Below are 22116 nucleotides of genomic sequence, written 5' to 3'. Positions count from 1 at the left end.
TCCTGCCTCCCACTTATCCCTGGACTCTCACAGTCTGGCTTCTGCCCCCCTCACCTGCAGAAACCTGCTCTGAAGGACACACACACCCCTCAAGATGCTAGGCTCAGGGACATTTATCAGTCCTTGCCCTCAATCCTGACCTTCATACCGTTTGACACCTCCTTTGCAAAACCTTCCATCCACTTTCTACTGGTTCTCCTCCTAATGCTCATTCCTCCTTCATCAGCTCCTTGCCCTCCATCTGTCCTCTAGACACTGTGTTTCCCAGAATCCTGTCCTTGGTTGTCTTGTCCTTCCCTTCCACTACTCTCTTCAAGGACTCTTTTCTACATTTATGATTTTAACCATCGCCTGCCTTCCCTCTCTTCATCCCAGACCTCCCTGCTGTGCTGGAGCAAATGTCATTTTCATCTAACTTGCCCAAGATATTGGTATTATTTATCTATTACTGCATAACAGCCTATCCCCAAATTTAGTGGCTTATAAAAGCAAACATTTATTCTGAGAATCAGGAATCTGGGAAAGACTTAGCCGGGTGTCTCATGAAGTTGCAGTGAAGATGCCAACCTGGGCCACTGTCATCTGAAGGACTGACTGGAGCTGCGGGCTCTGTCTCCAAGCTCGCTCATTCACTGGCTGTCGGTTGGAGGCCTCAATTCCTCTCTGGGTCTTGGCAGGAGGCCTCAATCCCTTGCCACGTGGACCTCCCCATGGAGGTGCTCCCATGCCCTCCAGGGTGAGCAATCCATGAGAGCAAGGAGGAAGATGCAATGTCTTTTAGGACCTACTCTCAGAAGTGACCTACCATCACTTCCGTCATATTCTATTGGCCACATAGACCAACGCTGACACAACGTACCAGTCTTTTACCCACTGCCAATTCATTCTCCACACTGTTTCTAGAATGATCTTTAAGCAAGTAAAGCACCTCAAAGGCTTTCTGTTTTCTTCAGCATAAAAACCAAGCTCCTTAGCATAGCATACAAAGCCATTGGTGACCCAACCAAGTAGCTAGTGCTCTCACCATGTCCATCCTTTAATACTTCTTTCTAGCCAAGATGTATGGTTCACAGTTCCCAGGAGGTGTCAGGATAATTCATTTCTGAGCCTTTTCATGTGCTGTTCCCTCTTTTTGGAATATCCCACTTAGGGATATTTGGAATATCCCACTTAGGAAGGCTAACTCTGCAACTCTCCAAAATTCAGCAACTTGAGAACAGGAATTATGTCTTGTTATCTCTGTATCTCATAACCTAGCATAGCACCCACCATAGAGGAGTTATTCAACAAATGTTTACTGAATGAATAAGTGTGTGAGAAGGCAGTTCCTGCATGCCTAGTACCCCTGTGGCATTTGTGGTATCCAAGGAACAGCTTGTCCACCTCTCAGTCACTCTCCCCTCTCAGACTACCTTTCCTGCCCAACCATCTCCCTTTGCTTCAATGACATGGTTGGAAAACACATTCTGAATTCTAACCCACCTCATTTCTTGCTCACTCTGTAACCTTGGGAACATTATTTATTGCCTCTGAGCCTCTAGTCTTCATCTGCACCAAGGGTTAATAAAAAGGAGAGGATAAGATAAATTACTTAAATTAATATTAATTGAACTAGATACTGTGCTAGGCACTCTTAAATAAATTAGCTTGAGCGATAGTCATAGTATCCTGGTGAGACAGACTTTATACCCTTTCTACAGAAGAGGAAACTGCAGCTCAGAGAAGTTAGGTAGGTAACTCGGCCAAGGTCAGAAAACTGGAAGATTTGAGGCAAGTGGTTGTATCATAGGCAACATTAGAAAAAAATAAAGAAGCATCCAGTTGTCTTCCATCACTGAACAACTGAGATTTTCTTACTCTCACAGCTTTTTCCAGCCTAGTATTTCAAGGATAGAGGCTCTGACATTTCCCACCAGAACAACATTTGGTGAGCACTGCATCTTACCCCCAGGTCCAAGTCGCCAAGGTTTCCCCCAGTCTGCTCCTACAGATTCTGACAATGATCTCAACATTCCTTCTGCACCTTTATTTTAGAGCATATTTACACCTGTCATATCTTACTAGATAGATGGGAAAGAATGAGTCTTCCCGTTTTACAGGTGAGAAAATTAAGGTTCAAAGTAACTCACCTAAAGTCATATGGTATCACTCCTCAACAGGAGGACAGTAGTCCCCATCAGAAGTTGACATGCCCATGGAACCAAGGGGACATGTTCTTCTAATTGACTGGGAAGCAGAAGAGTGGCATTAGGGAAGGAGAACCATTAAGTATATCAGACAGACCTGAGTTCTGATCTGAGCTCTTTTGGTTGCAAAACTACCACAGTTCAATTTAAAAAGAAAGAAGGAAGGAAGGAAGGAAGAAAGAAAGGAAGAACCACAGTTTAGAAAGAATAGTTCTGTTTTAGGAGCTAATCTTTGTGGCAGAATAGAGAGATCAGGAGCTCCTTGAGGGCAAAATTTTATCTTACCTTCATATCCCTGGTGCCTAGCACAGTTCCAGGGACATAACTGGTATTTAATAAATGTTTGTTGTCTTGACTAGGGGATTTGGAAGGAAGGAGGCAGGGGAGGGAACTTGAATGAGTTGAGAATCAAGAATCCAAGGGGGAGACAGCCTAGAAAGAGTGGGTCCAAGAGAGAGACTCCAGGCATTTGTGGCCCTGGTTCCCTTTCTCCAAGCCATGAGGAAATCCTCCAGAGGAAGAGGGTGCTGTGGCTTTAAATGACTTCAGCGTTGTCAATGAATCTGCTCTGCTAAAAGAGTTATCCTCTTGCTCCTGCGCTTGAGCTCCCCCTTCTCTCAGCTCCCCAAACCCTTCTCGGCTGCTATGATGGGATAATTAGATGCGAGAGCTCAGCACAGATGATGCTCCAGTTGCTTAGCAACTAATGGTTTCCATGGAGACCGCAAAGCACAGCCTCCAGAGCAGCCAGTGAGCAGCTCGGCAGGGCAGGGAGAAGACGCAACTCTCAGCTCCTCCAGAAACCTGGGGAGGGCCAGGGGTGGGGAAGGGGGGGGATTGGAGGGAGAAAGGAGGGTTTAAAGGCACAGGCCCCTCTTATCCTTTTAAAATCTGGTCAGAGCTCTGCCCTCCCCTACCCAACTCCATCCCCCTCATAATTTCAGATGGGGATGGGGGCTTAGGAGTGGACCCTACACGACGCACTCTGCAATAAACCCAACCTCTTCTCCTTTCTCCTCCTGGTTTGTGACTGAAATGGGAAGGAGTCTCTTCCAAGCCCAAGTGTAAACATCCTCCCAGTTGGTGATGGGATTTGAAGAGTACTAAGAAGATCCTTCACCCCTGGAATTCCACCATTTAGTCTGTTCCCGCTCTCCAAAGTTCTCAATGTGCAAAAGATCCTCTTTCAGTTTGTAGAACGGTGATAAGATCTGATCTAAAAGGGGACAAAAGCCAAGGTGCAGGAAAAACAGGATTTAGTTCTTCACCCAAAGGCAGCCTGTCCTGGGAGACTGGGGAAAAACACCTGCTCCTGATCTCCATCACAGGATCCAGAGCGTGTGCGTGGGAGGGGGGAGGCAATACAGAGCATCTGGCGACTCAAAGTGTGGGTCTCCCAGACTAGCATCAATCAACGTTACCTGGAAGCTCGTTAGAAGTGCGGAATTTCAGGCTCCATCTCAGACCCACGGAATCAGAAACTGCATCTTAACAAGATCCGCGGTGATTCATATGCACATTAAATTTGGAGAAGCGCTGGTCTGAGGCCCTCCTACTCTGCTTGGGTCCATGAGTCCTATCTTTATTGTCACCACCTGCTCACACCCCAGGCCTTGAGTCTACCTTCCCACCGTGGGGGTAAGGACACAACCCCACTAGCCCCTTACTTCCCTACCGGGACCCCGGCCCTCTTCCAGGACTGGGGAAGCTAGAGTGGCTCCTGGAGCAGAAAGACACACATAACACTCTCTGAGGAGGTCTACGACCTCTCCTGACAAAGTATTCCATGTTCCACAAGTGGTTCTACTGCCGAGTCTCAGTTTCCACATCCACAAAAGGTAGCCAATGATATCTACCACCCAGGATGGCTGTGAGGGTAAGTGTGGAGCAACCAAAGACCCTGCCTGGGGCTCAGGGTAGGTGCCTTCTCCTCTTGTCTTCTCTCCACTCACAATTCCTCCTTCACGTCTCTCTAACACTGATGGTCTCTAACACGGATGGTGCCATCAGAGAAGCTGTGTCTCTTTTTCATTTTCTCCTACCAGGTCTCTCTTCTTTTTTATTTATTTATTTATTTATTTATTATTATTATTATTTTTTGCGGTACGCGGGCCTCTCACTGTTGTGGCCTCTCCCGTTGCGGAGCACAGGCTCCGGACGCGCATGCTCAGCGGCCATGGCTCACGGGCCTAGCCGCTCCGCACGAACCGGACCGGGGCACGAACCCGCGTCCCCTGCATCGGCAGGCGGACTCTCAACCACTGCGCCACCAGGGAAGCCCTTATTTATTTATTTTTAATTTATTTATTTTATTTATTTTTGGCCGCATTGGGTCTTCATTGCTGTGTGGGGGCTTTCTCTAGTGGCAGTGAGCAGGGTCTATTCTTTGTTGTGGTGTGCGGGCTTCTCAGTGCGGTGGCTTCTCTTGTTGCAGAGCACGGGCTCTAGGCATGCGGGCTTCAGTAGTTGTGGCTCGCGGGCTCAGTAGTTGTGGCGCATGGGCCTAGTTGCTGCGCGGCATGTGGGATCTTCCCGGACCGGGGCTCGAACCCGTGTCCCCTGCATTGGCAGGCGGATTCTTAACCACTGCGCCACCAGGGAAGCCCCTCTCTCTCTTCTTTACTCTCAAACAATTCACAAAGGTTGCTGACCAAGGCTGACTGTGCCCACTCCCACCCCCACTAGGTGGGTCAGTGCCCACCTCTCCGAACACTGGACGTCCTCCCTGGCATCCTTGGTCCCACTCTCTAGAAGAATGGGAAGCCCTGTGCGCTCCCCGGCACCCATACCCCTCTGCCTCTCCCAGAGCTCTGGGCCTGGGCCTCAGTGGATGCCAAGAACTGGAACCCCTGGCTCTGCTGCCCCCACCCCCTACTGCCTGTTTCTCTCAGCTTCTCTCCCATTCCTGCCCAACCAAGGCCCTTTCAGGAGCCCCTCAGGGTTATTCTCCTCTCCCTGCACACTAAGGCAAACTCAGAACTTGTCGCCCTCCTAGGAAGAGCCCCGCACCACCTGAGGGGAACGGTCCTCTACAGGCTGGGCTCCAGATGCACGTGAGGCAGGGACACTCATGCCATTACACGTGGGTGCCCCAGAAGAAGGGGGTTTTCCTCCCCCCACCTTAGTTACCCTGCCCCTCTGCAGGTGACTAAACCACCAAGATCCAGCCAGGGCCTCCCCCTTCTTGGCCTGAGGGTTAGCTCCCCATCCTGAAAAACCTGTCTGGGGGCCTCCCCTGAGGCTGTAGGGCCCAAGGGGCAGGTTGGACAGGATTCCCCTCTAGCTCCTCCCACCCCCAGGACAAAATCAGACACCCCCGGGGGAGGGCCTCACTTTCCTTAGGAAGCCACAGCCTGCCAGCACCCACCCCAGCTCCCAGCTATGGCATCTCCTCTGCCTGTTCGGACCTTGTCCTTGATCCTGATTCTGCTGGCTGTCCTGGCCCCCGGGGCTGCAGGTTTCTGCCATCTCTGGCCGGGGTGGGGAGGGGCTCAGGGGCCTGGAGAGGAGGGACTGTGCCTTCCAGGGCTCTCAAAGAGGGCTGGTCTGGCCAGTTGGGGTTGGGGGACTGGTGATGGCAGTGACCAGGCATCAGTCACTGGGGCCCAGGGCACACTCCTGGTCCCAGATCCAGGAGGCAGGGAGGTGTGGGGAAGAGTCCAAGGCTATGGATATGGGTGGGGTTGGGCTCTGCCCCCTCCTGGCATCCAGGGTCTAACGGCTTGGTGGAGCACCTAGCTTCTGCAGCTCAAGCCTGCCACCTGGTGGTCGCACAGGCAAAAGACTCGTGTTCTGCAAACGGACTGCAGAATAGGACTCTTCATCCTCAGAGAGGACCCCCAGGGGTGGGGGGCAGATCTATTGATGAGAGGGGGATTGACCCTCACCTGTATTCCCTCCTGGCCCCCCAGCCGACTTCAACATCTCAAGCCTCTCTGGTCTGCTGTCCCCAGCGCTGACAGAAAGCCTGCTAGTTGCCCTGCCCCCCTGTCACCTCACAGGGGGCAATGCCACACTGATGGTCCGGAGAGCCAATGACAGCAAAGGTCTGCTGCCCCCTCCCAGGCATACCCTAGTCCCCAGAGATCCCTTCCCAGGACACCCGGCATCCCTCCTCCCACTCATCCCTTCCTATTGACCCCCTTCTTGGGCCATCCATACTCTAAATACTGCCCTTCTCCTTGGGGTCTCCAGAAACTTGACCCTGCCTCACACCCCCAATTTCCTGCCCAGTGGTGAAATCTAGCTTCGTGGTGCCTCCATGCCGCGGACGCAGGGAGCTGGTGAGCGTGGTGGACAGTGGGTCTGGCTTCACGGTCACCCGGCTCAGTGCATACCAGATGACAAACCTAGTACCAGGAACCAAATACTAGTAAGTACCGGACCCTGGCCTGGGGCATCTGTGGGAGGGCCTACAGGAAAAGAAGCTGGGTCCTGACTTTGGTGTTAGCTGTGGGAGGTGGTCAGCATGGGGGAGAGTGAGGACACAGCTAAAGGGGTCAAGAATGCACCTCTCCTGGGCACAACAGGAGGCATAGCTGTGAAGGGGGAGGCCTGGGCTCCCTCTTACCCTAAGTCCCAGATACTCACTGAGGATTCTCTCCTCTCTCTACCAAATCTCACCACAAAAGCATTTCCTACGTAGTGACGAAGGGGGCATCCACTGAGTCCAGTAGAGAGGTCCCAATGTCCACACTTCCTCGTAAGTAACATCTCAGGGCCTCCAAAGGCTTTCCAGGCCCCTCCCACTCCATCCCGCAGCTGCCTCTCCCTGTGTTCCCTTAGCTCCTTTGCTTACGTCTATCTTCACACTGAGCCCTTGGCATTTTAAGTGGCTGTTGACTCATCTGCCCACACCGCTAAACTTTGTGGGTAGCGATTGTGTCTGATTAATTTCTGTATCCTCAGTGCCTGACATAGGAGATGCTTCGTAAATGTGTTTTTGATGGATGTCTGGATCCCTCCAACGAGTCGTTGGTTGGTTGGGTGAATAAATGGGTGAAGGGATGGCTGGTTGGATGAATGGATGAGGGACTAGGCTGGGAGCCTTGGGAAGGATGGGGGCCGCTCCTGACCACAACGGCCTCCCTCCTCTCTTCTGACAGGAAGGAAGGCAGAATCTATTGGGCTGGGAATGGCCCGGACGGGGGGCATGGTGGTCATCACGGTGCTGCTCTCTGTAGCCATGTTCCTGCTGGTTCTGGGCTTCATCATCGCCCTGGCACTGGGCGCCCAAAAGTGAGGAGGACAGCACCAGGCAGCAGGCTCCTCCAGGAAGTCCAAGGCACCGTCCATTCCCCCGGCTCAGGGCTCTGCTTTTGCTCCTGTCTCCTCTGCTGAAAAGACTGCCTGCTCCCAGGCCACAGGTGCCAGGCTCTGGCTCCTCTGGTGCCATCAACTCCCCTCCCTGCCCCCTCTCCACTGCAGCCCTTTCCTCCCTCTGTCCCCCTCCTTGTCCCCTAAGGCCTCACCTTGGCCCAACACTCCCTATTATTCCCCTCATCCCACTCGTGTCAGAATTGGTTTTCCTCCCACTTCACCTCTTTAACCAATCCCTACCCCTGACAGATGGGAATTTTTCCTTCCCTCAGTGAATTTAGTTCCTACAATAAAACCTGATGCCATGTTGCTGTGTGTTTTTCTCTTCAATGTGCTCCACTTTGGGGTGAACCTACAGAATCTGTGTCCAGGCTGCAGCTGCTCCCAGTCCTCTCTCTGCCCTGGAACCCCAAAGCTGCTTTTCCCAGGAGGCAGGAAGGGGTGGATGGGATAAGAATCCAAGAGTCAGGGACCTCCCTGGTGGTGCAGTGGTTAAGAATCTTCCTGCCAATGCAGGGGACACGGGTTTGAGCCCTGGTCCGGGAGGATCCCACATGCCGCGGAGCCACTAAGCCTGTGAGCCACAACTACTGGGCCCGCGAGCCACAACTACTGAGCCTGTGAGCCACAACTACTGATGCCCGTGTGCCTAGAGCCCGTGCTCCACAACAAGAGAAGCCACTGCAATGAGAAGCCCACGCACCACAATGAAGAGTAGCCCCCGCTCGACACAACTAGAGAAAGCCCGTGAGCAGCAACGAAGACCCAACACAGCCATAAATAAATTAATTAATTAAAAATAAAAAAGAATCCAAGAGTCAGGGTTCTCAGACTCACACCTGGGCTGTGGGTTTTGCACCTTCCAGAGCAGGCCACCCAAGCAGGGGCCTGGGGTTGGGGTGAGGCCGAGGCTGGTGCATCACGTGGGGCCCTGAGGGCCTTTGTGGGGACCAGCAGGGCAAGGGGAAGCGCTGGGGGAAAGAGAGGCTCTGACCAGGAAAAGACAGAGGGCCACTAGGGTGAGACCCAAGGACAGGGTACTGGGGGCAAGGGGAGTGGAAAATAGGCAAAAGAGTCTCTAGGAGGAGAGAGCAGAGGTGGAAGAACCCTGCCGGAGGGGGCAAGAGTGGTACTGCGGGGTAATGGAGGGAAAAGACGGGGAGGGCTCATCCTCATTCACTTGTGTCCTCGCCAGTATATATTCCTTCTAAGGATCTTTCCCTTGCTCTTAGGGTAAAGACCAAAATCTTTGAGGTGACCTTCAAAGACAGCCCTGGGTCTCTCCCCTAACTGCCCCTCTGGCTCTCACCGTGTGCCTTCTAATGTCCTGTGTTTCCTCTTGCCTCAGTGCCTTTGCACAGACTATTCCTTAAGCCCAGGCTGCTCTGAAGACTGCCCCCACGCCCACTCCATTTTATTTGCATAGTTAAGCCAGCTTCCCCAGGGAAGCCTTCTCTGACCTCCACCCCCCATTAGGTTGGGTTCTCCTATCCCATCTTTCATAGCATTACTATGTTTATTATTATGTTTATGTGATTATTCAATTTTCTCCCCACCAGACTTTATGTTCCCTGGGAGTTGTCGCTTTGCTCCCAAGGGCCTAAGTACCTTTGCGGTGCTTGGGACACAGAGGATACTCAGTGGATCCACTGAGTATCCACAATGAAAAAATGAATTAACAAGCCCCTGAAGAGAAGGCAGGGGCTAGGAAAGTGCCAAAAATTCTGCAAAAACAATAAAAAATGACACAGAGTTAGAAGATGCTGGAACAATGGTCTAATGATCCCTTTCTAGAGTAATCCAGGAGCCCGGGAGAGGGAGGCAATGGAAGAGAAGAGCAACAATATCTATTAATTCCACGAACACTAACTTAGCTTTTTTTTTTTTTTTTTTTTTTTTTTGCGGTATGTGGGCCTCTCACTGTTGTGGCCTCTCCCATTGCGGAGCACAGGCTCCGGACGCGCAGGCTCAACGGCCATGGCTCACTGGCCCAGCTGCTCCGCGGCATGTGGGATCTTCCCGGACCGGGGCACGAACCCGCGTCCCCTGCATCGGCAGGTGGACTCTCAACCACTGCGCCACCAAGGAAGCCCGATACACTAATTTTAAAAGGGCTATGGGGGTGGGGGTGGGGCTGTGATGAACTGGGAGATTGGGATTGACATATATACACTAATAAGTATAAAATAGATAACTAATAAGAACCTGCCGTACAAAAAATAAATAAATAAAATAAAATTCAACAACAACCAAAAAAGGGCTATAGGGGACTTACTTCCCTGGCACTCCAGTGGTTAAGACTCTGTGCTCCCAACGCAGGTGGCATAGGTTCGATCCCTGGTTGGGGAATTAAGATACCGCATGCCACACAGTATAGCCTAAAAAATAAATAAAAGGAAAACTAAATAAAAATAAAAAAAAAATAAAAAGGGCTACAAAAGGGTGGATGCATTATAACAACAATTTTTATAAGACAAAAATGAAACACTCATAAGGAAAAAGATTGGAATAATATACATCAGAATGTAATTATTATCATCTCTGGTTGATAACAAGAATGATTTTTATTTTATTGTTTTTTCTTTGTGCTTTCTATACTTCCAAGTTTTATGTATCAAACATGTATTATTTTTATAATTAGGTAAATTGTCATAAAAGTTATTATTGATATTAAAGGTAGAGTCCCACTAAGTTTTTTAAAAGAAAGCTGTTATTTTCACCATAGTTAAAACAATATTTATTGAGGGTCTCCTATGCACCAGGTACTACTCTCAAAATTTCTGGTTGGGACTTTCCTGGTGGCTTGGTGGGTAAGAATCCACCTGCCAGTGCAGGGGACACAGGTTCGAGCCTTGGTCCAGGAAGATCCCACAGGCCACAGAGCAACTAAGCCCGTGTGCTGCAACTACTGAAGCCCGCACGCCTAGAGCCTGTGCTCCGCAACGAGAGAAGCCACTGCAATGAGAAGCCCGCACACCACAACGAAGAGTAGCCCCCGCTCGCCACAACTAGAGAAAGCCCATGTGCAGAAACAAACACCCAACGAAGCCAAAGATAAATAAATAAATTATTTTTTAAAAAATCTGGTCTAGTAGACAAGCAACAGGCAACACAGTATAGGGTGGATGAGCTCTGATGGGAAAACCCAGTATGCACAAAGGAACCAGAGGGGGCTGCCTCACCCTCTGGCCAAATCTGAACAAGTTAAGAATTAAAACAAATAATTACAGTACTGAATTATGATCCACTCTGTAAAACAAGAATCAATCCTTTGAAAAAAAAAAAAAGAATCAATCCTTTGAGTCCATACTGATAACAAATAAACAAAATGAGATAAGGAAAAGCTCTTCTTTACAATAGAATGCCAACTAAATAAATGGAATGATTGATTTAGAAAAATCAGGGAATTCCCTGGCGGTCCAGTGGTTAGGACTCAGTGCTTTCGTTATGGTGGCCCCGGGTTCAATCCCTGGTTGGGGAACTAAGATCCCACAGTCAAAAATAAAAATAAAAATAAAAATAAAAATCATCATTTCAAGCCCATGATAGTAATGATTGATTTAGGCAAGAATCGTAAATAGACGCTAGAATCTGTGGGTCCAAACTTGAAGAGAAACAGGATTTTAGATCACTTTAAAGTATCTCCCCACAAATTGCTTACTAATTACAAAAGAAAAAAAAAGGTAACTTCACAGTTGAGAAACATGATGGATACCACAAATAATGAGTCAAACTGACATCATGGGCCTCTTGATGTGATGTACTAAGAAGGAAACAACATCACTTCTCTGGTATTGTTGCCAAAAACACATCTAATTATGAGGAAATTAGGGACATTCTACAAAATAAATGGCCTGTACTCTTCAAAAATGTAAATGTTATGAAAGATTTAAAAGTCTGGTGGGAGGGTGGTGGGATGAATTAGGAGATTGGAATTGACATGTATACTCTAATATGTATAAAATAGATAACTAATAAGAACCTGCTGTATAAAAACTAAATAAATAAAATTCAAAAAAAATTAAAAATAAAGTAATAAACAAAAGTCTGAGAAACTGCTCCAGATTAGAGACTAAAGAGACATAAATATTAAATGCCCTGCATGATCCTGAATTGGATTCTAGACCAGAAAACAAATTAAATAAAGGACACTATTGGGACAATTGGTGAAATCTGAATAGAATGTGTATATTAAACATAGTATTGAATCATTGTTAAATTTTGATGATTTTCTTGTTTCTGATTTTCTGGTTATGTAAACCAATATCCATGTTTTTAGGAAATACACACTGAAGTATTTGTGGGTAAAGGGACATGACGTCTGCAAATTACTCTCAAACAGTTCAGAAAAAATAATGTATGTCTTACATACATGGAGACAAAAGCAAAAATGTGATGAAATGTTAGTAATTGGTGAGTTACAGGATTTAGGTATACTGGATTTTTTTATAGTATTCTTGGGACTTTTCTGTAAATTTGAAATTATGAAAAACAAAATTTAAATATCACCATTCCAAAAAATAAAATAATAAAAAAATCACCATTTAATCCTATCTCCACCATGTACTTAGAGATGTAACCTTGGATAAACCATGAAATCTTCCACACTTCTAGAAAGCAGCTATTAATACCACCACGGGATCATTCTTCAATGGTAGACTGATTTACTAAATAAAAGAGCTTGGTGCAAATGTAGAGGGGAAAGAGGGCCTGGGGTACCTCCCTTCTGGACCCCCAAGGTTCCCAAATGAAAGCGGCGGGGCGCGGGGGGCTTAGAAAGACGTGGCAAGAAGCACTCCGTGGAGGCTCGAGAGCAAGGGTGTCAGCTGGACTGGGCACACCTGAGCGGGCTCCGACCCAAGTCAATCAGAGCGCGGGTATTTGAGGAAGTGCCTCCCAGGCCTCAGCCTCAGTCTCTCCAGACTCTCCCACCCTGTGCCGGCTCTCCCTCCTCTAGCTAATCGTGGACCTGAAGCTCCAGCACCTAGACTTCTGGGCCAGCCTCCATGGCCAGGTCCCGGGATTGCTGGACTGGGACATGGGGAACGAGTCCTTTCTGGCCTTCACCACTACGCACCTGCCCTTAGCGGAACAAAACCGTGAGTGTCCGAGAGGGGGGTCGTGGGGGATGGGCGCGCCGCGGAGGGTCGGAGGCTCGTGGGCGCGCCGGGCCGGAAGCTCCCCGGCCTTTGACTTGCTCGCCACTCGCTCCCGCGAGCCCCGTGACTTTGTCGCGTTCGGGGCCCCGCGCCCCCTTTGTTGAGCTCTGGAGCTCCCACCCCGCCCCCACTTTTTCCGGGCAATGGAGTCCCCGCCTCGATGGAAAGCCCAGGGAGGGCAGGGGTCCTGCCTGAACACGGCCTTTCAATCCTACCCCACCCGCCCCGGCTAAATCCCAGAACTTTCTAGGCCTCTTCTCGGCCTTCTCATCGCGGCGCCTACGCCATCGGGGCACACTACGTTTTCGTTCATCTTTCTCTTAAAATCTTTTTAAAATCGGTTTTGTTCGTGGCTGTATACCACCTCTTAATACATTGTCTGACACCTAGAGGTGCTCAATATTTGCTGAATGGATAGTTGACCGTTGTCTTTTAAAAACTTTTTTTGTTTGGTCCTCAAGTGTTGAGATTTGAGGTAATCACCTCCTACATTCATGGTACATGATTGCCATCTGTTTGGGCAAAGTACTTGGATTAACTCATTCAATCCCCACCCACTTTTGTCACCTCCCACACTCCCATGTATCAACCCTAATCCATTTAATGTCTTTAGATAGGTGTATCTTTGAAAACTGTTTAGCATTATTTTGCTTTTATAGGTGACCTTAATTTACATAAACTCATTGCTTTTTTTTTTTCCTCATTCAAATTGTTTTTGAGAGTTATTTCAGTTGCTAAATGCAAATCTGGTTCATCATTTTTTTTTTTTTTTTGTGGTACGCGGGCCTCTCACTGTTGTGGCCTCTCCCGCTGCGGAGCACAGGCTCCGGTCGCGCAGGCTCAGCGGCCATGGCTCACGGGCCCAGCCGCTCCGCGGCATGTGGGGTCTTCCCGGACCGGGGCATGAACCCGTGTCCCCTGCATCGGCAGGCGGACTCCCAACCACTGCGCCACCAGAGAAGCCCTGATTCATCATTTCTGATTGCTGTGTGGTAATCTATCATCTGCATACATTAGTTTTTGCATTTTAATTCTCCTTACTGATGGAGACAAAACTCCATTGGAACTCTTTGCAACCATAAGTAATGCTGACAAACATTCTTGTATCTTCACTGATTCAAGAAATATTTATTGAGCACCTCCAATTTGCCAGGCACTGTTCTGGACACTCATGTGATACATCATGAACAAAACAGACAAGTCTTCATGGAGCTGACATTCTACTGGGGCCACACCAGGCAATCCACATCAAAATAAATAAACAAACAAACAAATAAATAAACGGTATGTTATAAGGTGATAACTGAGATGGGGGAAAAAAGGACATGGTAAGAGGGCTCAGGAATGGGGGCTGGGAGGTGGTGGCAGCTACAGTTTTCAATAGGGTTGGTCTTCATTGGGAACATTGTATATGAAGGTTGGTCTTCATTGGGAACATACAAGAAGAGCAGAGTTGAAGGAGGTGAGATAGTGAGCCGGAGGATACTTAGAGGAAAAGTTTCCCAGGCAGAAAAAATAGCCAGTGTAGAAACCCTCAGGAATATGTCTGGGGGAACCGGTAAAGAGGCCAGTGAGGCTGGATCAAAGTAAATGAAGAGGAGAGATCAGGGGGTGTGGGTCGTGGAGCGGAGATCAGGAAGAGCCGTCTTCCCCTTTGAGGGCGTTAGGGTTGATTCCAAGTAAGATGAGCATGGTTGAAAGGTCTGGAACAGAGGAGTGACATGATGGCTAGCTTAGTGAGTGACCTGTGCTATTGCATAGTGCCTATACTTGGTTTAACGTCCTGCTCTCACTGTCTTAAGATTTTTAATAATTTTTGAACAAGGAGGCCCACATTTTCCTTTTGCACTGGACCCTGCAAATTATGTAGCTGATCCTGAATGATCTATAGTCTGAAAAGATCACTGTGGCTGCTGGGTTGAGGGTACACTGTAAATGTAGAGTGACTGGGAAGCCAGGAGACTAGTTAGGAGGCTGCTGTAGTAATCCAGACAAGAGCTGATGGCAGGCTGCACCACCAGGGTGGTGGCAGAGGATGTGGTAAGAAGGTAGAACCAGGTGGATTCGCTTGATGGATTGGATGTGTGGTGTGAAAAAGAGAGATTAGAGGATGACTCCTCCAGAGTTTTTGGCTGGTCAAGTGCAAGGATGGAGTTTTCTTGTAGTGAGATGGGGTAAGCTCCTGATAGGGTATTTAGGGAGGAAAATCAGGAGTTCTGTTCTGAACATGCTGAGTTTGAGATATTTTTTAGATATCCAAGTAGAAATGTTGAGTAAGCTGGTGGATATATAAGTCTGCAATTCTGGAGAGAGGTATGCAGATAGAAATTTTGAGAGTCTTTGGTACACGCCTGGCATTTAAGGGGTGAGGCTAGAGAAGAACCAAGGATGAGCCCTGGGGGGCATTCCATTCTAAAGAGATTGGAGAGGAGATAAACCAAGAAAAAACTGAGGAAATGACCATTAAGAATCAAAACTGGTATTGTGGTTTCCTGGAAACCAAGTAAAGAAAGTGTTTCAAAGAAGGAGTGGTCACAGGACAGGAACACTGCTGTGAGAGATCAGGTCAGAGGTGGGCTGACTATTGGATTTAGCAAAGCAGAGCCTTGATTATATGGTTTTGGTGGAGTGCAGCCTTGATCATAGTGGTTTTGGTGGAGTGGTGGAGAAGAAAGACTGATTGGCAAGGGTTTAAGTGTGGAAGGGAGAGGAAGTGGATACAAAGTATAGGCAATTCTTTCGAGGAGTTCTTCCTCAAAGGAAAGCAAAAATATGGAGTAGTGGCCTGGCACAGAAAGCAGGGACAAAAGAAGTTCTTGTTTTTAACAAGATGAGAGAATTAACAGCATATTTGAATGATGATAATGGTCCAGAGACAGAAATTTATAACAGAAAAGAGAGGAGACAGGAATTCCCTGGCCGTCCAATGATTAGGACTTGGCGCTTTCACTGCTCCCTGGTTAGGAAACTAAGATCCCACAAGCCTCCCGAGGCCAAAATAAATTTCAAACACTGTCCTTGAGGAGGCATGGAGCCACCTGTGTCAGAGACAGCAGGGGAGGGAGATGGACAGAGGCACTATCCTTTGATCCCACTGAGATCACCCATCTGTTGGTCCCATCACCCTTTCCCTGCTCTCAAAGAGCAGAGTTAGAGGGGATGTCCTCTCTGTAACTAACCTGGAATCCCCCAAACAGGCTTACTCTCTTGCACACACCGTTGACTCCTTTGGCTCTCTACGGCTTTGGAACACTTGCTTGGCCAAACCACACCCTGATTAAATCCAACCAAACAAGTGCTCCAAAGCCATAGATCAATGGATTGGGGTTATCAGTTGGTATCAAAAGAGATGGCTGGAAAGAGGAGGTGGTGCATTTTTACATGGTGCAAAAATGAGGTTATGGAGAGGTTGCAGTTATTGGTTTAGGTTATGACAGTGAGGACTGTCTACATTAGGATGGAAGGCAGAATTCTGGGAGGAGAAGAGTTCAAGAAACTAGAGCCCAGGTTATTAGGATAATCATCTATGTATCTATTGAAATAGCCAAGATTTAAGGCAGGAGTAGCACTAGTGACAGTGAGCCAGGAACTAAATTCCTCTAAATGAGGGGGAGTGGCCAAGAATTTGGTAGATGATGGTAGCAATGAAAATTAGTATATAAATTCTTCTATTAACTTGAATAGACACATCCAGGATTAGACAGTAAATTGTAGTGCTGCCTGATTATTCTTCACCAGCACCAGTTGCTATTCAGATGTAATAAAGGATCCTATTTCACTGCATCTTTGCCAACACTTGGTATTACCTCTTTTTATAATTCTTGTCAGTTTGATGTAAAGTATTATATCATTCTTTTATTGTGTTCCTATTACTAGTAAGGCTCAGCATCTTCAGGTAGCCCCTCCTTCTGAATACTGATTCGTATCTTTCCCATGTATAGATTTGTCTTAGCCTTTTATTTTTTGATTTGTAGGAGCTGTCTATCAGAGAATTGAGAGTTCTGGAAATGATTTTTTTTCTGGTTTATTGTCTATTGATTTTTTTTTTTCCCTTGTGAGTTTTACTGTGCAGAACCTTTCAATCTTTTTTTGTGTGTGTGGTACACGGGGCCCTCACTATTGTGGCCTCTCCCGTTGCGGAGCACAGGCTCCGGACGCGCAGGCTCAGCGGCCATGGCTCACGGGCCCAGCTGCTCCGTGGCATGTGGGATCTTCCCGGACCGGGGCACGAACCCGTGTCCCCTGCATCGGCAGGCAGACTCTCAACCACCGCGCCACCAGGGAAGCTCACCTTTCAATCTTTATGTGTTATAATATCTGCATTAAATGTATAGGTTAATTTGAGGATAATTGGTATCTTTATAATATGTATTATATGTCTTTGTTTATTGAAGTTTTTTAGGTCCTTAAGTAGTAGGTACATCCTTTTCACATAAAGGTCCATTCTTTGATGAGTTAACCCCTAGATACATTATAACTTTGGTTGCTATTGTGAACAGCACCTTTTTGAAAAAAAAAATTATTTTCCAGTTTCTTAATGCTGGTATAGAGGAACAGTGGTGATTAGTATGTTGGTCTTATATCCAGCAAACTTGCTGGACTCTTATTGGTTCTAATAATTTATATATCGATTTTGTAGGGTTTTCTGTTAATCTGTTTTTTTCTATAAATAAATATAGTTTTGCCTTTTTCTTTCTTATATCTCTTACTACTTTTTCCTTTTTAGAATACTGTGTTGAACATTAACAATGTAATGGGCATCCTTTCTAATTACTGAGCTCTCTAATAAGTATATCATCATTTTCCAGACAAAAACCTAGATTCATCTGTAATATGAGGACACTCATGGGGACAATGATAGTTCCCCCTAACTGGACCAGAAGCCAGCTTCATGTCGAGCAGCTAGCTCTAATATATACCTGATTTACTCTAAGCCCACCATGTATTCATTCATCCAGTTAAGTTGAGCTCCTCCCATGCGCCAGGCAGTGAAGGAGACAGACCTGGAGATAGACACTAAGCAGGTAGTTACAATAAAATGTGTGCTACGGGAGTGTTTGGACAGGTAGTCAGAGAAGGCCTGCTTCAGACAGACGTTTAAACAGAGACCTGATGGGCAAGCAGGCAGAGGGAAGAGTGTTTCCAGCAAAGGGAACAGCTTATGGGAAGGCAGAGGATCTAGATGTGGTCTGTTGGAGATGGGTGGAGAGCCTGGGAGGAATGACTCAACACTAATGAGGAGCCAGGGCCTTGTAGACTATCTCAGGAATTTAGATTTGGCCCAAAGGCAATGGAAAGCCATCAAAAGATTTTACACTGAAGGGTGGCATGATTGGATTAACATTTTGGGAAGATCACTCAAACTGCAATACGGTAAGTTAAAGAAGATAAGCAGACCTTTTAGGTTATAGGCTTGGACTAGGATGGTAGAACTTGGTGATTGATTGGGTGTGGCTGTACGGGAAAGAGGAGTCAAGAATGATTTCCGGGCTTCCCCGGTGGCGCAGTGGTTGAGAGTCCGCCTGCCGATGCAGGGGATGCGGGTTCGTGCCCCGGTCCGGGAAGATCCCACATGTGCGGAGCGGCTGGGCCCGTGATCCATGGCCGCTGCGCCTGCGCGTCCAGAGCCTGTGCTCCACAACGGGAGAGGCCACAACAGTGAGAGGCCCGCGTACCGCAAAAAAAAAAAAAGAATGATTTCCAAGTATCTAGCCTGGACAGCTGGTTAGATGGAGCCATATGCTGAAACAAGGAATGCGGAGCAAGAGCAGGAAAACGGAGTTGAGTTTTAGAAATGTTGTTCAAAATGCCTGTGGGTTATCCCATGGGCAGTTCTAGTTAAGGGCTAGCAGAGAAGTCTGGGCTAGAGATAAAGATTTGTAAGCCTTGAGTTTATAGATGGTGACTGACTAAAGTAACAGGCATTAATGAGAGGGTTTAGGGGCCGTAATGTGGGGTGAGAAGAGAAGAATGCAGAGGAGAATGAAAAGGTCAGAGAGGTAAGGGGAAACCAGTAGAATATGGCATCATAACTTCGCAGGCAGGGCCCATAGCCACCTCCCAGGGAAGCTTCAAGGGGCCGAAATGAAAATCCTAGGTTGTTTTGACTCTCTTCTTTTCTTTTTGCTAGTTGCCAGATATAAACTCCGAATAGTTGAGCCACCAAAACTACCTCTGGAAAAAAAACCCAACCCTGATAAAGATGGTGAGTAGATGGGAGTGAGTTCTCTGACATGGCCCTGTGGCCTGGGCGGGACACCCAAAGCCCATGACCCATGGCCCTCAATCTCCTTTTTCTCTGCACAGGTCCAGATTTCGAGCCCAACCTGTGGATGTGGGTAGACCCCAACATCGTGTTCCCCCCTGGAAAGCTGGAGGTCCGAGAACCCAGTAAGGGGAAGAATCTGACAAGCATAGTCCCTTCCCCTCAGCCACCCACAAAAGAAAAGGACTTTGCCAAATGCCCACAGGCCACAGTGGTGGAGTCGCCATCACTTTCTGGAGACCAGTATCCCCCTCGGAAGCGGTTTGCCTCTTCCCCCAGCAACTGGGAGGTAGGGATTTCTGGGCTGTGGGAGGGACTTGGGATGTAGGCAGGGTGGGCACAGGGATGATGCGCAGACTTCTGTTTTCTTAGGGTTAATGAAGGGTTAATGGGTTCCGAAATTAGCTGTGCCCCTGGGTTGGGGAGAAGCCCAGATGGTGGCCCTAGACCACCACCCCTTCCTGCCACTGCACCCCTGGAGTAGAGGCTGTGGAGTCAGGACCAGTTCCTACTCTGTACTCCTCTAGCTCACAGAAGAGAAGGAGGCTGAGGACCAGGATGACAGCTCCTCTGTGGCTCTCCCGTCCCCTCACAAAAGGGCCCCCCTCCAGAGTCGGAGGCTTCGGCAAGCCAACAGCCAGGAGGGAGGGCTGTGGTCCCGGCCCCCTCTCAATTACTTCCACCTAATTGCACTGGCATTAAGAAACAGTTCCCCCTGTGGCCTCAACGTGCAACAGATCTACAGTTTCACTCGGTATGTGCCGGGGGCCCTGTGAGGAGGGCGAAGGGGAGGGGGCAGGGCCCTGCTCTGATACCTTCCAGGCCCTGGGCTGCTGCTTCAGTTCCCCCATCTGGGTCTGAGAGGATGCTTCTCCTTTCCCAGGCACTGGTTCTGGGTTGCCCCCGACTGTGTGTCCACACCTCACATAGACGGGAAGATATCCACCCCACCTCCTTTCACATCAAAGAAACTCCCATCTTTTTATACCTTAGTTCCTTAACATATAAAATCACCCAGGTCATAAATTCTCCCATCTTCCCTCTCAAGAACACCCAGTATAAAATCTGGTTTCCCCAACAGTTTCTCACATGCCTTCCCTTTGGACTGAACTGCCTGGCACAGCCTGTTCCCCAAGGACCCGGGGAAGCCGGGCTGGGAAGGGATTTACGTTGAGCTTTGAGAGTCGGGTACCCATGAGTATGACGAGTTTCTCGGACCTTTTCCCTCTATTATCAGAAGAGTCGCAGAGCATTAATCCTCAAGAGGCGTCCTCCTTGACCAGGATTCCTCTGACAGGAGCTTGTTGGCCTGATTTCTGCTCTGTTCCTGTTGCAAGTCAAACTCCTGAGCCCTCGGAGGGAGGGAGGAAAGCGAGCCAGGGAGTGGGGGCAGTGAACTGGGTCTGTAAGGTGAGGCTCTGCACAAGCACTGCGCCAGGTGGAGGTCTGACACATGCTTAGTTGGCAGAGTGCGTCGTGGGCCAGCTTGCCCTTCTCCGACGTGAGAGAAGGGCTGAGGCTCCTGGCCCCCGGGGAGAACATTCTCCAGGGTAAGGCATCTCCCAGAGAGACCACACCTCTCCTTGCCATTCCTCCCTGTCTGCAGACAACATTTCCCCTTTTTCCGGACGGCTCCTGAAGGCTGGAAGAATACCGTGCGTCACAATCTCTGTTTCCGAGACAGCTTTGAGAAAGTGCCGGTCAGCATGCAGGGTGGCGCCAGCACACGGCCCCGATCCTGCCTCTGGAAGTTGACTGATGAGGGACACCGCCGCTTTGCAGAGGAGGCCCGCGCCTTGGCCTCCACTAAGCTGGAAACTATCCAACAGTGTATGAGTCAGCCAGGTGTGAGGCCTCGTCACACGTGGGGCCGAGGGGAGGGGCCCTGAAGATTCTGACCCAAGGCCGAGCGTGCAGGGAAGGAGCCAGGGTCACATGGGGGGGTCGCGGGGAGGGGGCGGCACCTTCTGTAGGAAGGGGAGAGGACAGCAGTGTTCTGAGACCCTGGGGTGGTGCCTGCCTCGGGTCCCCCCACGCACAAGCACGGAACCTGAGGTGCTGGGAGTTGATGGAGAAACAGCTAAGGTGCAGCTGGCCCTACTCACAGCCCCGCAGCCTGGGGAAATGGTAACCACACAATGTGAGAAGCATGGTATAAAAGGTTCTCTGCAAAGGGGGCTTTTTCTTCTCCTGGAGACCAGGTGGCATTTGGGCCTTGAGAGAGTAAAAGTAGATCATTTGCCGTGAGAGAGCTTTCCAGGCTTAGGGAACAGCGTCTGCAAACGGCAGATAGATCCCTTTGACTTCTTTCCTTACAGATGTGATGCCCTCCCTCTTCGACCTTTAGTTCCACAAACCATCCGTCAGCCCATGCCTTATTAAAGTTATCTGCAGCATCCTGGTGTGTCTGTGGTCCAAGGGTGGGGCAGGAGTGGGGGCGGAGGTGGGCTCTGAGGTTGGAAATGGGATGCCCTCAGAGCTGATGGGTGGGGCAGTTGCCTGGTGCACAGCAAAGGGAGCCCATGCTCTTCTTTCTTCAAAGAAACAAAACACTCAACCCTCTTTAGGTCCCATTTTTCTTGGGAGATGCTAGCATAAAGCAGCCAGGCCCGCAAAAGGCCCCCCCAAATCACTACCCACTCAAACGAGTGGATGTAATCAGTTGGGGACAAAGAGGAGAGGCCTAGGGAAACGCATCATCTATGGAACAGTTGAAGGAAAAACGCTTGGAGGAGGCCATGAAGGAGCAGTGAGAAAGGTGAAAGGAAAGAATTTCTTGAGAAAAGGAGTAGCCAGGCTTAAGTCTCATTTCCCTCATTTAAGCATTGGGGGTGAGGGGTGGGAACTCAGAGCTGAGAGGCATGGCCCTTCCATACTTCCGGTTTCAGTAGAAACCAGAGCACTTGTCCTTAGAGGCTGCAGATCACAGCTGGGCTGCTGTGGCTTCCCTGGTTGCAGGAGACCGTGTCCAGGGCAAGGCCAGCTGCCAGCCTCAAACCTGAGGGATAGGGAGAAGCCAGGGGGACAGGTAAGGAAGGAACGAGATTCAGAGCTGTGTCGGGATGCCACGGCCATTCCCACAGTGCTTGAAGTTCCTGCTGGGTTTCCCACAGGGCTGAGATGACCCTTCTCGTTCCCTCTCCTGCTCTTCCCTCACCCCGCGACAGGCCTGTACAGAAACATGGCT

General features: G+C 48.9%; 2 protein-coding genes across 3 annotated transcripts; both read left to right on the top strand.

Annotated features, from left to right (window-relative positions):
• Positions 1-5518: 5518 nt before the first annotated feature.
• UPK2 (uroplakin 2) lies at positions 5519-7817 on the top strand. 2 transcript variants are annotated; one of them, XR_010656123.1, is made up of 6 exons: positions 5519-5643; positions 6098-6232; positions 6420-6558; positions 6818-6888; positions 7292-7495; positions 7531-7817. XR_010656123.1 is itself a non-coding variant. In XM_065882667.1 (5 exons), the coding sequence occupies exons 1-5, from the start codon at positions 5568-5570 to the stop codon at positions 7426-7428; spliced, it is 558 nt and encodes a 185-aa protein (XP_065738739.1). In that variant the 5' UTR covers positions 5545-5567; the 3' UTR covers positions 7429-7817. The 2 variants fall into 2 exon arrangements, 1 of the variants encoding a protein (XP_065738739.1); XM_065882667.1 differs by having other exon boundaries at positions 5545-5643; positions 7292-7817.
• A 4726-nt stretch (positions 7818-12543) lies between these two features.
• FOXR1 (forkhead box R1) lies at positions 12544-21276 on the top strand. Its single transcript, XM_065883077.1, has 6 exons — positions 12544-12604; positions 18795-18869; positions 18971-19218; positions 19457-19683; positions 20536-20774; positions 21248-21276. Exons 1-6 carry the CDS (start codon positions 12544-12546, stop codon positions 21274-21276), a joined length of 879 nt encoding a protein of 292 aa, XP_065739149.1.
• Positions 21277-22116: the final 840 nt, after the last annotated feature.

The sequence above is a fragment of the Phocoena phocoena genome, chromosome 8 (assembly GCF_963924675.1).
Source record: "Phocoena phocoena chromosome 8, mPhoPho1.1, whole genome shotgun sequence".
NCBI classification, from domain to species: domain Eukaryota; kingdom Metazoa; phylum Chordata; class Mammalia; order Artiodactyla; family Phocoenidae; genus Phocoena; species Phocoena phocoena.
This window is presented reverse-complemented; position numbering and strand designations above follow the sequence as displayed.